This window comes from Pithys albifrons, chromosome 4 (assembly GCF_047495875.1).
Source record: "Pithys albifrons albifrons isolate INPA30051 chromosome 4, PitAlb_v1, whole genome shotgun sequence".
NCBI lineage: Eukaryota > Metazoa > Chordata > Aves > Passeriformes > Thamnophilidae > Pithys > Pithys albifrons.
Window position 1 is genome coordinate 50861180 of NC_092461.1, and position 13904 is coordinate 50875083.

General features: G+C 39.8%; 1 protein-coding gene across 1 annotated transcript; it reads left to right on the forward strand.

The window, feature by feature from the left end:
- Window positions 1-33: 33 nt before the first annotated feature.
- On the forward strand, window positions 34-9234 carry RIDA (reactive intermediate imine deaminase A homolog). The gene is made up of 6 exons (XM_071554101.1): window positions 34-227; window positions 5025-5130; window positions 5660-5714; window positions 6319-6387; window positions 7918-7973; window positions 8410-9234. Exons 1-6 carry the CDS (start codon window positions 166-168, stop codon window positions 8470-8472), a joined length of 411 nt encoding a protein of 136 aa, XP_071410202.1. The 5' UTR covers window positions 34-165; the 3' UTR covers window positions 8473-9234.
- The last annotated feature ends 4670 nt before the right edge of the window (window positions 9235-13904 follow it).

Here is a 13904-nt window from a genome sequence, read left to right on the forward strand (position 1 = left end):
CCTGGAGGGACCCTGAAGGAAGGGAGGGCAAAAGGGCAGAAGGGGCGGATCCCAACACCGGCACGAACACGAACACGAACGCGAACGCGAGCGCCAACGCGAACGCCAACGCCAACGCCAACGCCAACGCCAACGCCAACGCCAACGCCAACGCCAACACCAGCTATGGCCTCGCTCGTAAAGAAAATAATCAGCACTACTAAGGCTCCTGCACTGGGTCCCTACAGGTAATGCCTTAGCTGAGAAGGACCTGGGAGTCTTGGTGGATGACGAGTCGTGAGCCGTCAATGCCCTTGCAGGCAGGAGGGCCCACGAATTCTGAGTAGGGAGGCGATGGATCCTGGCGTGCATCGGGAGGAGTGTGGCCAGCAGGCTGAGGGAGGTGATCCTCCCCCTCGCCCTGGTGAGGCCACATCTGGAGTGCTGTGTCCTGTTGTGGGTTCCTTGGTATGAGAAAGATAAGGAACTGCTGGAGAGGGTCACAGCAGAGGGTCACAGCAGAGGGCCACAGAGATGATGAGGGGTCTGGAGCATCTCTCTTATGAGGAGAAACTGCGGGAGCTGGGCCTGTTTAGTTTGGAGAAGAGAAGACTGAGAGGGGATCTCATCAGTACATGTAAGTATCTCAGAGGTAGGTGTCAAGAGGATGATGCCAGACTTTTTGGTGATGTCCAGCAACAAGATGAGGAGTAATAGCCATAAACTAAACCACATGAAGTTTCACTTCTACCTGAGAAAGATCTTTATTTGAGGCTGGCAGAGCACTGGAACAGGCTGCCCAGGGAGGTTGTGGAATGTCCCTCTCTGGAGACATTCAAAATTACCCTAGATGTATTCCCGTGTACCCTGCTCTAGGTGATTGCCTTGGCAGAGCAGTTGGACTGGATGACCTCCAGAGGCTTTTTCCAAGCCTAACAATTCTGTGATTCTGTGAGAGAGAGGTCTCTCAGGAGAAGCAGAATCAGGTTTTGCCAATGGGGTTTTGGCAGGTTCCAGTGGGTTCTGTCAGGCAGCCCTGGGGCTGAGGCAACGGCAGGAACCTTGGGCAGGGGCTGATTCCCTCCCTGGTAAGCCCCAGGGACACCTGGAGTCGTGCAGCACAAGTGGGTCCACAGAGGGTGTCCCCTAATCATTTTAAAATGTCCTTCAGAAAGTCAGTCTGGGAAAATAATTCTGAAATTAGTGGCAAGAAGTGAACGGGATAAAAAATGCAAGAGGAAGAATTATTCCAGGAAAAGTGCTTGTCTAGAGAAAAGTATGTTGCTCAGGGAAGTTACAGAAAGTGCTGAGTAGGGAGGCAATGGAGAGGGAAGGCTGAGCCTGAGCCAGGGCAAGCTTGGGCAGAGTGCCTGGGAATTGCAAATCTTTTCTTATTTTGAATGTATATAAATGCTTTTTGGTTTAAATACTAACTGCTGTAAAAATGCGTAAGATGTTGTTCAACATTTTCATGACAAGTATGTTGATGCAGCAGATCTGCATGTAATTTAAAAAAAAAGAAAAATCACAGTTTTAATTAGAGAAGGACTTCTCTTTACTACTTGGATGTAAAAAAAATATTCGATCACTATAGTAGACTCATAGCTAAGGTATTGAGGAATTTTTACGAGGGCATTTTCTAAGAATTTTTAATTCTACATTCAAGCTTTGTATTCCAAATAGCACCTTAGTGCCTTCAGGTGCATTTTTGTCTCCAGAACTTTCTGAACTTCAAACTAAGTGCTCCTTACAGGCATTATAAAGATTGAAAAATACAAATTGTAGAAGCTGAGAGACATGGCATGAAGGTTAACTTCTGTAAACAATAACCTGTTGTTGGATTGCAGCCAGGGACCTGGCATTGCCTGGCATTAGGAGAACATTGAAGACACGGGAAGGTGACAATTCTTTGGCTGTATACACGTACATTGGCCCAGCCTTCAACATAGCTCTCCTCTTGTGGTTTAACTGCACTCCAACATTTTGTGCTTACTGGTAGTTCCTGATGAAATACTGCTTATTATGCTGCCTGTTAATTGTATGGCAGGTCTAACATCAATAAGTTTATCACTAACTTAGTTTATCAGATTTCAGTAAACTTGTCAAAGTCCAGTGAGCAGAAGTTGCATAAGAAATAACTGCCACATCTCTGCTGTGAATTTTGAGCATGGTCACACAGGAATGTGGGCTTAATATGAAATGAAGAATTGGGATGTGCAGGATGCATTCCTGATATTTTTACTGTATTTTTCTATTTCCTTTACTGCATCCATTTGTCAGTGCCTTGAGATAGATAGATAGATAGATAGATAGATAGATAGATAGATAGATAGATAGATAGATAGATAGATAGATAGATAGATAGATGGATAGATAGATGGATAGATGGATAGATGGATAGATGGATAGATGGATAGACGGATGGATGGATGGATGGATGGATGGATGGACGGACGGACGGATGGACGGACGGACGGACGGATGGATGGACGGATGGATGGACAGATAGATAGATAGATAGATAGATAGATAGATAGATAGATAGATAGATAGATAGATAGATAAAAAGACATATCTGTGTATGTCGTTGTTGTACATATATCTCATTACTGTTATTAATCTTTTAAAAGACACTGCAGAAAATCATTACTGTTACTGTTTAACTTTGCAGTCCTTGTCTTTAAGCACCATCTGTCTGACGGGCAATGTTCTTCCAAGGTCACAGTGTCTGTCCAGTTATGCATTTAGGTACACTGAAAGCTGAATGACTTCAGACACACACTCAGATCTCTGCTCGTTGAGATTAATGAGTACCGGTGGTTGACCCTGGTTACAGGGTAGATCTGCAGTAAAGAGTGCTTGGGATTTGTGTGCTTGAAGTTTCTCTGAGGCTCACTCATGCATTTGACTGCAGTAGGACTGTACCCCGTGGTTGGTAAATTGTTACTAGTCTCAGTGAAAGGAGGATTCCATCAGTAACCATACCAAGAGAAGGAAGTTCAGGAGCAGGGAAGGGCACCCAATAAGGCTGTTGCAGATGTTGATCTGCTGGTGGTGTTAGAAGGCTTCAGCTTGTTTTTTCCCTGGTTATTTGTGATTTAGGACTGCCCAAAGGCCTCTGTTGAGATAAACATTTTGTCACATCATTTGTTTTATAATAAGCTGTATAAGACAATCTCTTTTTTTGAGACAGCTCCTATCTTCTTGTTGCATTGTTCTTTGTGCTTCAGACAGAACAGAAGTTTGTGCTCTGAGGACTTGTGCCTCAATCAAAGCAGGACATGGTAGGAAGGAAAATTAAAGAAGCATGTGTATACATACACACATTTTCTATCAAGAGTGTGTCAGCTAGAAAACTACTTTGTTCACTAGTTTCTCATTAAATGGTGTAGTTTTTTGATTTCCTCTAGTTTTGTTAGTTGATGAGAGAAAAAACAATTGACACGTAAGATATTTTTCCATATCCTGTAAGTTACTGTCTATTTTTTCCCCTTATGAAGTTACAGGAGAATGTAGGACAGGCATGAAAGGAAAGATGGGAATGATGGCCCTGTTTGGACTACCTGGAGGACAGGCATGAAAGGAGAGATGGGAATGATGGCCCTGTTTGAACTGCCTGTAGGACAGGCATGAAAGGAAAGATGGGAATGATGGCCCTGGTTGAACTGCCTGTAGGACAGGCATGAAAGGAAAGATGGGAATGACGGCCCTGGTTGAACTGCCTGTAGGACAGGCATGAAAGGAAAGATGGGAATGACGGCCCTGGTTGAACTGCCTGTAGGACAGGCATGAAAGGAAAGATGGGAATGGCAGCCCTGGTTGAACTGCCTATCACTATTCATTTTACTGAGTACCTAAATCAGGTTGGTCCCCTGCGAAATGAATGGATTGAGATAATCCAACTGAGTCAATCTCAACTTAGAGAAGAGATGTAATAAAAATGTTCACTGGAATTGTCCCTTTCTTTTGCCATTGACATTAAAGGGAGGCTAACCTCCTAATTCAGATACTGCAGGAAGGTGCTTGACTCTAGTTTATGTAGCTTGAGAGACTTGTTGAATGGTCAAAACAATGCATTTTCTAGTGGAATGGGGAGAGAGAAGAAAAACAGTGTTGACACACCACAAACTCTTTCAAGAAAATCTTTCACCAATTTGTTTGCAAAATATTTTTAATTACTGGTTGAAAAGAATGAAATCATGTCTCTTGCATAATGTTTCCTGGGTAGTTCAATTTTTTGTTTTAATCTTTTAATCTCTTTGTGGTAACTGGAGACATTAATAATTGCCAATTCTACTTCAGCAAAGATACACCTGACATTTATGTAAAAATGTTTTGTAAATAGCTTGAATTCTGCATTCTTCTGAATTAACCCAGCCAACAGATCACTCAGGTCATTTTGTGAGAGGAGAGTGATTGTTCTGGGGATGGAGTGATCAAGGTGTTTTGCTGACTGACCAAATTCCTAACTCTGGAGGAATACTGGCAGGGAACTAGTGTGCAGGGTATGACCTCACAGCTGTAACTTATTATCATGATGTCTGTTTGAGAAGAAAAGTATTAAGTTTTCTAAGCAGCCCTCTTTTGATTTTTCCTTTTTTTTTCGTTCTTCATTCCCCTCATTGCTCTGCAGCTGAGAAGTCCATAAAAGTTACTGTCTGCCTCAAAAACTAGGATGGAGTATTTATCTGGGGACATGCAAAAAATAAACATTGATTTACTTAGCCTTGCTTCTGTGCAGGAATCTATTGGTCAGTTTAGTGTTACGTTGCTATATTCATAATTTGAGCCCTCGCAAGAACTGGGGTTTGTTTCCTCAAAAACAGATCTATGCACTTGCACAGATGGTCTAATCCCAGCTCGTCCAAAAGCATACACCAAACTGAGTGTGTGACTGTGTGTGCATAACCTGTATAGACTTGTGTGTGCATAACCTCAGTCCTCTTCCTGAGATATTATAAACTACTGCAGAAAATTTGAAATTTCAGATATTTACGTGTTTTCATGGGGAAACATTAAACCTAAAATGTGACTTGTGTTTTCAGCCAAGCTGTGCTGGTGGACAGGACAATGTACATTGCAGGACAGATAGGCCTAGAACCTTCCACTGGGCAGCTTGTCTCTGGAGGGGCAAAGGAGGAAGCTAAGCAGGTAAGTCCTGTAGCAATGAACTTGTACTGTAGTTGGCCTGTGTTTAGTTAAATGTGGAGTTATGAGAAATTGAGGAGACAAGAAAGCACATTTTACATCCTTCAGATAAGGGGAAAGCAAGAAAAAGTCATTCCATCCTAACCCTTTTTTCCATTTGAACAACTTGGAGGCCAAGGGAGGAATCAAAGTTTCACATAAGAAAGTAAGAAAGAATCAATGTTTGTAACAAAGGTTCACACCCCAGTAAAAACCCTGTCTTCAGTCAGGGAAAAATTTATTCCCCAGAAACAAAGAGGCTGAGGTAATAGGATGAAATGGAGCTGTATCTAATGAATGGATAGTTTAATACTTTTGGTTTATTAGAAGCTCCCTTTCATTAACTTTATCTTGATCAGTTTTGACAGTTGAGGTTTTGCTGGGTGAACTTACAGTATAACATGGATGCAGCCAAGTTGCAAGTCATATTTACATACTTACATAAATACAATCCAGCTGATGGTTAAAAGATTTTTGTTTAATTTTTCATTAGGCTCTAAAAAACATGGGCGAAATCCTGAAAGCTGCAGGCTGTGACTATGGCAATGGTAAGTGGTGCTATCATAGTGGCAAACAAGTGGTTATTTTTAACAGAAAAATAGAAAAAAATCAAGTGACTTTTAAAAAAAAAAGCTGTTTACTGAACACTCAGTTGTTCTCAATAGCTGGAAGAAATATAAGAAATCCTGAGTTTGGGTTAAAAAATAAAAGAATTAAATCTACATGCAAGTCTTTGCAATGGGTATCAATGGAACACTACTTCTCACCAGAAGTTTCTGCCCATGGTACTAATACTTTAACTCCAACTGGGAAAGCTCAGGTATAGACACAGCTGCATCTGCCTACAGGTATTTTAATCGTCTTAGGTTTTGCTCCAGGTAAAAGCAGGTTTGTATCTATGGTGTTAATATTCTAGACACTTTCAGTACTTTTTGCAGGGAGGGTTCCAATAGTGCAGCCAAACCAGGATTAATGCTGGCTTAGACAGTCATGGGCAAAAAATTGTAGCACAGTCAGTATTTCCAAAACTTTTCAAAATGTTTAGAATACTCAAAGAAATTTTATTAAATAAAAGCAAGAAATGGTCTAAAGTTTTTCAACTTTTGTATACATGTCAGAGGTCTAAAATAACTGCAGTTATATAATTTCTAGTTGTGAAGACTACGGTTTTGATGGCAGATATGAAGGACTACAATGATATTAATGATGTTTATAAACAATGTAAGTAGATATTTTGTTTCTGTTTTTCCAGTATGGCTTATATAACAAATAATATTCATGGTATTCAAAGCGTTTTAATGACTCAGATGCTGTGGTTCCATATTGTTTGAAATCTCAGTAAAAATTAAAAAAAAATTCATTTGCAAGCATCAGATCAAGAGCCTAATCTCCTGTAGGTTTGTGTCCTGCCATCCCACTAACTCACTGTCATGGGAGGATCAACTCCTGCTGTCCCTCCAGGTTGACCTTCCATGTCTCTTTATCCTGATACATACTCTATTGTCTCTGATATAATTCTACTGTAGGAAGCCTTCAAATGCTTAACTTCAGATTTTATATCTCCTTTTCTTTAAAGTCTGTTTATATATTTGAACAATTTGTGGGTTATTGTTATGGGACAGGGCTGACTTTTTATACAAAGATGAGCCATGCAGCTCCACTTGAGGAAAAATGGACAATGCTTGGTTAACAAAACTGAACATAAACTGAAATAGAGCCATATTGTGCCAAAGAATGAGCCAATATGTACATGATTCTTTATGTTCCTTTGGTTTAAATTAGATAGCAACAACTGGTATGAATGAAGTCTTTTACTGATGAGTGATCAACACAGTCTTCTGCATGTCAAAATGGAATGGTGTGTGTGCTTCAGCAGGATAAAAAAAACAGCTGGATGCTTAGTACATGTTGCCTCCTACATGTAGTTCAATAAAGCAATTGTTGCTGTTCTTTGGTTGTATGTTATTTAGCTCAGTGCAAGACCCCAAAATTACCATTATTAATAGCTTTGTGATAAGTCCCACTAGTAAAACTTACATTCAACTATGCAAGTTCCTTTGAGGTGTTCAAATTCAGGTTGGATGGGCCTTTGAGCAACCTGATCTAATGAAATATGGGTTTGGCCATGACAAGGGGATAGATTGGATTATGTGATCTTTAAAGGTTCCTTCCAACCCTAGTCTGAACTATTCTATGGATATATAAATTCAGCTGTCCTATCTTTACCAGCACCTTTCCTCCTCCTGCCTCACACTCTGTTCTAATTGCTGTGAGTGCCAGGTCTAAGTGAGCATGGAGGAGTAGGTCAAGGGCCTATGTTTTCTCTGTCTTCATTTGGGGTGAATAAGGTTGGACTTCCGTTGACTTTACATAAATCTGGGGTCATTGCTCATGACTTTTGGCAGGGACCTGTTTCTCTCTCTTGCTCCTTCTGTGCTTGCAGTTGTATGACCACCATTCTGACTTAATCTTTCATTTCTAGCCAAGCTGGTGTTAAAGCAGTGTCAGCAGAGTTCAAATATCACCAGATCACAACTGCAGTTGGCTTCTTGGTGAGGAGTGGGGGCTTGCTGAGACATGAGAGCAGTCAGTGACCAAAGCAAAGTGAGGGGGAAACGAGGGCTGGCACAGAAGGCTATTTATCTTGTAGCCTTGAATTGTTCAAATTGACTGCATTTTATACGTATTACTTTGAACTGTGTTTTATTAAGCAAAGTTTAGTGATTGGTGGATGATTCTTTTTAATTACAGTTTTCAAGGCAAACTTCCCTGCCAGAGCAGCCTACCAAGTTGCTGCTTTGCCCAAGGTAAATGTCACTTTTCTGCCTACAAAAAAACCCAGAATTTCTGAAATACCTTACCTCTGAAGCATTCTGACAGCTCTTCTTATTCTGGAATAGCTTGAATCACAATTATTTTAATGAAGACTCCTAATTAAATTCGTATTTTTCTAAGTATACCAGATGTTATTCCCACACTTTATCAGAGATCTGAGTATGAGATATATACATTTCTTTATGGTGGAAGATGGCTCAATACTAGAAATAAGGGGTTATGATACTTGAGTAAGCATAAAGTGAATTTTCAGTATTACTTAACATTGCTAAATCAGAAAGACAACTCTCAGAAATATAATCTCTCTCAAATGCCACTCTGTCCTGACAAGGCTGTGCTGTATATCCAATCGCTTCACAAAATAGATGTATTAAATTCCTAATGTGTTTCTTCATTGTTTTGTCACAGGGTGCCCGTGTTGAGATTGAAGCTATTGCCATTCAGGGACCCCTTCAAGATGCTTCAGCCTGACTATAAATAGAGACTGGATATCCTACAATGGGAGATTTAGATTTAATTAATATTTCTTCCTTACATCCAATACCTACAGTTGACTAACAGTGGTTACATACAGTTGAAATCAGTAAATTTACTGAGGAGAGATGCTTTCTTCTGGACTGGGGCCTTGGATTCTCAAAATATGAGCTTATAGTGAGTTCTCTGCCAGCAGACCCTGAAACCTGTGGGAGTCCTGCTAAAATCAGTTTGGCTTGATTGCAGGACAGGGCCCACCCTTTGTGATGGTGACTGGATATTCAAGTATTAGGGGATACATTTGGGTGAACGTATGGCAGTTATACTATGGATGATCTGAACATAGAAAACTATAATGATTTGTAAGTATCAAGTTTAAACAAGAAAAATGACAGAAATGAGAAAACAGAATACTCGAATTGGTTAGCATATATCTTCACTTTTAGGGAACTATACTCTGTTTCTGAACTGTCTTAACCTCTTTCTTTGTTTAATGGATTACTGTGGGACTCACCTTTTTTCATATGTAAGCAATTGTTTGAGAAAGTTAATATTAATTTCAGAAAGAAGAAAATTTTGCTTCTCTGTAGTAAAGTGCTAACTTTATAAATCAGCTGTAAATTAATATCTACCTGTAACTTTTTTCATAATCTTTTTCATAGCAATTCAACTTTGACTATGTTTTGATTTAAAAAAACTCAGCAAAAATCAACAAAAAAAAAGTTTAATGAGAATAAAATATAATTGCAACTGCAAAAATGTGCCTGTCTATTCTGGGATCAAACTTCTTTTCCTGATTGTGCTTTGATACTCCATTACAAGAAAAGTCTCCATCTTGCTTATTCGATAAGAAGTAATTTGAACCAGAAGAACAGGCTTATTAACTCTCTCCTAATAGCTAAGGATGGAATTCTCCAAGACAGGAAGCTTTCAGGTACTGGTGCATTACAGTTCTTGTCATTTTTTTTCTCTGCCGTTAAGATCAGAATCATGAGTCTGATGGGGTGATTAAGCCATATTGAGAAGTTCACCTGGTGCTACTAGTGAGTTATCCCATCCATACTGACCTTCTAACCAAGCAGAAATGGATATTGTGTTTTTAAATATCTTTTTGAAAGTCAACAGCCTCCTGACAGAGTTGATTCCCTGTCTTCGCCACAGCCATACAACTAAACACAGTTAGTTTATCTGGGGGGAAATGAGCAGCAGTTCTTCCCTGTTATAGTCTGAGTCCACCTCAACACCTTGTTTTGCTCTCCTCTGTGAAGATGGCTATCAGATTGTGTATGGATGCTACTGTCTCTGTGTCTTCACTGCCTTTGTGTACAAAATAAGAATAGCTATACATGTGCCTCCTTTATCCAATGTACTGCAAGAGGCAATCCTGTAGGCTGCTCCTTCCAGAGGCAGCTGTTTGTATGCCAGAGTGCCGTGACTAAACCTATTTCTAGTCCCATCATGTGTGGTCACACTCAATATTGGTAAGCCACGAAATCAGTAATATAGTGAGGAGAAGGCATAATGCTGGTTTGCCACAGGTCAAGTCACCACTGTGCATTTAGCTCTCCAACAGTGTAAACCCAAACTTCATTTCTCCTGTGTGTGCACTTCTGTGCAGAAGGCCTACTGATGTTCCTCTTGCATTCTTGTACCAGGCTAATGATTTTCATATGGTCAGCATGCAAGAAGAATCCAATCTGGCAGCATCATGTTGCTGTCAATCTTGCCATGGCACATGCAGATGTTGCCTTGTCTAAAAATCTCCCTGCACTCCATACCACAGCCACACTTGCATCCTTGGATAAACTGTAAGTGTCCCACTTCTGGTTTCTTATCTTCCTGCTCACCAGCTCTGCTTTCCAGATCTTGTTACTTCAGTTGCACTGTTGGAGTAAGAATATTTTGTATTTTTCATGCATTCCTGGTCTCACTTTACCATACACCAGAAAGGCCATTGGAAAGTTGTGAGAACAGTCAGCCCTATTTACCGCTTCTGGGTGTGATGTGAAGCAGCCATTTCTGCTTTTCATTGAGCTTATAAATTATATCTTTATAGAAAAGAGATTAATTATGAGTTTGTCACAGCAAGTGTATACAGATGTATGGGGTTTTTACAGTATTATCTTGCTTTCCCTTGACAAAATAGGAGATACTTATTTTTATTAGAAGCAAAATAATGCTTTCAGTATTTCAAAGAGTGAACTTCCAAACCATCTTTGAAAAATACCTGACCTTTCTGCAAATAAGCTTCCTACACATAAACTTTATTAGTTTTGGCTTCTGCTCTTGTTCTGACTCCTTGGCTATACTGTTAATGTCTTCTGTGCTCTACAGCTTTGACTCAATAAGCAATCCTACCTAAGAAAAAAATGGTCAGACTTGTTAGGAAGGAGTTAGTACTAATATGGATATGACATTCTAGGAAACACAGCAGATGTTGTTTCACTTTGTCAATTAATAATAATAAAGAATAATATAATTGAATTAAGTTACATTTGAACTCCATTTAAATTGAGTTTAATTCCTAATTTACATTTGGAGTTACAGCTGTTACAGCTTCGTTCACATATAATTACTTTGTTGGAAATTATTTCACTTATTTGTAGTAGTTTAAGCAGTTCAAGTTCACCATAAGTCAGACGATTTCAATAGTCTTGAACATCAGCTAAGTTCAGCTTTGTATAATTGCTGTGGTTGTCCCTTCTTACCTCTCGTTATTTCCCACTGTCTTACCTGTGCCGTGCTGCCTCTTTGCTAACCTCGAACCCAACAGTAGATGGCAGTTTCGATATTTTTTTTGTGTGCTGACTTGTGCATTGGCCGATTGAAACACTTTATAGACACTTTGGGAGACTTCAGAGGTAGGAGGAGTGTGGATACATCACTGTTTTCCACAGTAAGGGACAGTGAGAGACTGAAATGTAACTGCACCACCTGGAAAAAAGTGCATTCTGGGCACAGCTAACGAGACAGAACACATTTGGTTCCACTAAAAATGTTTTATCACTAAGTAGGTGCCATTCTGCAAAAGGCCAGGGACTAAAATTCACTTTTACCTTTATGATTCTTTAGGTGGAGACCAGTTGTAGGTTTTACTCTACATGTTTAGATCTGGGCCTTTTGTTGAATGGCTCTGATCTAAATACATATTCTACTGGTACAGGAAGTCTAGGATAACTGGAAAATCCTCTCTTATTTACAGCTATAACATAGTAGTTCTCAGAATAAACAATCAGCTTTCCATAGAGGTATTTAAAACATTTATTTTTTTTTAAGCAGACTTACATTATTTGATTCTATTCTTTAAAGCAAAAAGCCTAAGCCCCGTGATTCTTTAATATGAAAAGCAAGTATCGTGGCTATCTCTTAGGTCATACTGTACAAACTACTTAGTACATGGGCATTTAACAAGCGTGTTTTAAGGAGAGGCAAGTTAAATGTAGCTTGTTTGCCAGACTGAGGCACTAGCATGCAAAAATACAAAGTTGCACTTCAGCCTTGGCATTCTAATTTCACCATTTAAACTGTTTCCATCACATGTAACTAAAAACCACAACACAACACATACTCTCTTTCTGTGAAAGTAAAGAAACACTGAAGTGCACATGTTCTAGCAAGTGTTTCTTTCAGTAGGACTTTTTTGTCTTCAAATTATTGTATTCTTTACAGACCAAACAATGCAAAAACATACATTTCAGTATCAAAGTTGGTTCTCCTAGGCACTGCACCTACCCTAATCTTCTACTACAAGCACTTACCCTTGCTGCAGTGTGTACCTGAAAGATCTTTACTGAAAGAGCCAACCCCAGCCAGCCAGATGGCCAAGTACCTTCTGAGATCTTCCAGCGTGCATATGTGCCTGCATAAAGCTGACAGGGTGCAAATTTAACCTCTTCTAGGGCTGTGTTTATTGGTAATTAGAAAAAAAAACCATCTACCAGAACTTTCTTGTTAGCCTGGAAATCAAGTTTGTCCCATGAGGTGTCCTGTCCCGCTTTCCCTGCAGCATGGAGTGATTACTTCTACCTTGGATGAACTTGAGGGCTGAAAATTGTCCAGCTTTTTGTAAAATACAAAACAATTTTCAAAAATGTGTTAAAAACCAGACATTGAAGCATGTCCTTTTCCCAGCCTTTAACATGAGAAAACTCTTTGATACACAGGCCAGTTTCTGCCCTTGGGAACCTCTGTGATGTGCCAGGTTTGCAGAGGCAAATACCTGCACACATTTAGGCCCTTTATCCATAGTACATGCTTTGGTAGCTTACAGACTATGAATTTTCAAGGTAGGGATGTCTTATTTCCCAAGGCAGAGATGTTCAGCAGCTATCTAGCAGCTACATTGTAATAATTCAGGTGATTTAACTTTTCATGTTTAAAAGTATCAAACATGTTTCATCTTTTAGAAAGGAAAAATAGCTTTCCTCTGTTGTAATTATAGAATACCTAAGGATGAAGATGATTAAACAAGCTGATACTGTTGAGTCACTAACTGGTTTATATTCATCTTTTTTCCCTTTGCATAGCCTAATGACCTGAAAAAGTTGAACGGTGAGGTAAGAACACATATTGGTACTCATCTTCCTTGTTAGAACATTGGTAGAGTGACTCTGAGGTGAGCAGGTCATTCTGATCCCCTTGTATCTTCACATTTTATTTCCAAGTGCAACCTCCTCTGTTGCTATGAATACTACTGATCTCTGTCACAGAGCTCTTCTTGGTTTATGCTTTAAAATGGTTTAATATAGCTGGTCAAACTGCAACTCATGATCTTGCAATTTAATCTCCTGTGGGGAGTGGGAGTGGGAGTGGGAGTGGGAGTGGGGCTGTGCTGGCACGGGTGCTGGAGGCTGACTGAATTACCAGCCTGCAGGAAAAAACTGGCCATGCGATGCAGCTGATGGTGGAAATTCTTGGGTCATTCTGGACCCTGGCTGTACACCCAGCCCAGTCCTGTATCACTTCAGGGTATCCTCATCATGCTCAGCTCCTGTTATAGCCAAGTTATATTGGCTTACACTAAAGGCTGATAGGCCAAGGATATCGATTAGATTATTTAATACAAACCAGAGTCAGCTGGAGTCAGATGTGTGCAAGCAGCACAAAATTTAGCACTTAGAGGGAATCTGTACAATTTGCTGGTGACAGTAAAAATTTTTGTGAAGTCCTTTTGTACAATAAAGTTCATAAAACAGCATTACGTCCTTGCCCTTTTTATGTAACTGACCTTTTCTCCATATTCTACTTCATTATGCTGGAGAATCCTGTTAACACAGTCCACAGTAATATACAATATATAGCCCTTTTCAACATTTGCCATCAGAACAGATTTCTACTATCTATCTAATCCATAACACCAATTATACTCAGAACCCACTTTGATGGAAATTTGTTTGAAAGCTCTGTCATTCAGCTTCAATTCCAAAATG

Coding starts and splice junctions, on each gene's coding strand:
- RIDA (XM_071554101.1), top strand. CDS start 166: ATGGCCTCGCTCGTAAAGAAAATAATCAGCACTACTAAGGCTCCTGCA. Junction 5,715..6,318: donor AGGCTGTGACTATGGCAATG/GTAAGTGGTGCT, acceptor TATAATTTCTAG/TTGTGAAGACTACGGTTTTG. Junction 7,974..8,409: donor AAGTTGCTGCTTTGCCCAAG/GTAAATGTCACT, acceptor GTTTTGTCACAG/GGTGCCCGTGTTGAGATTGA.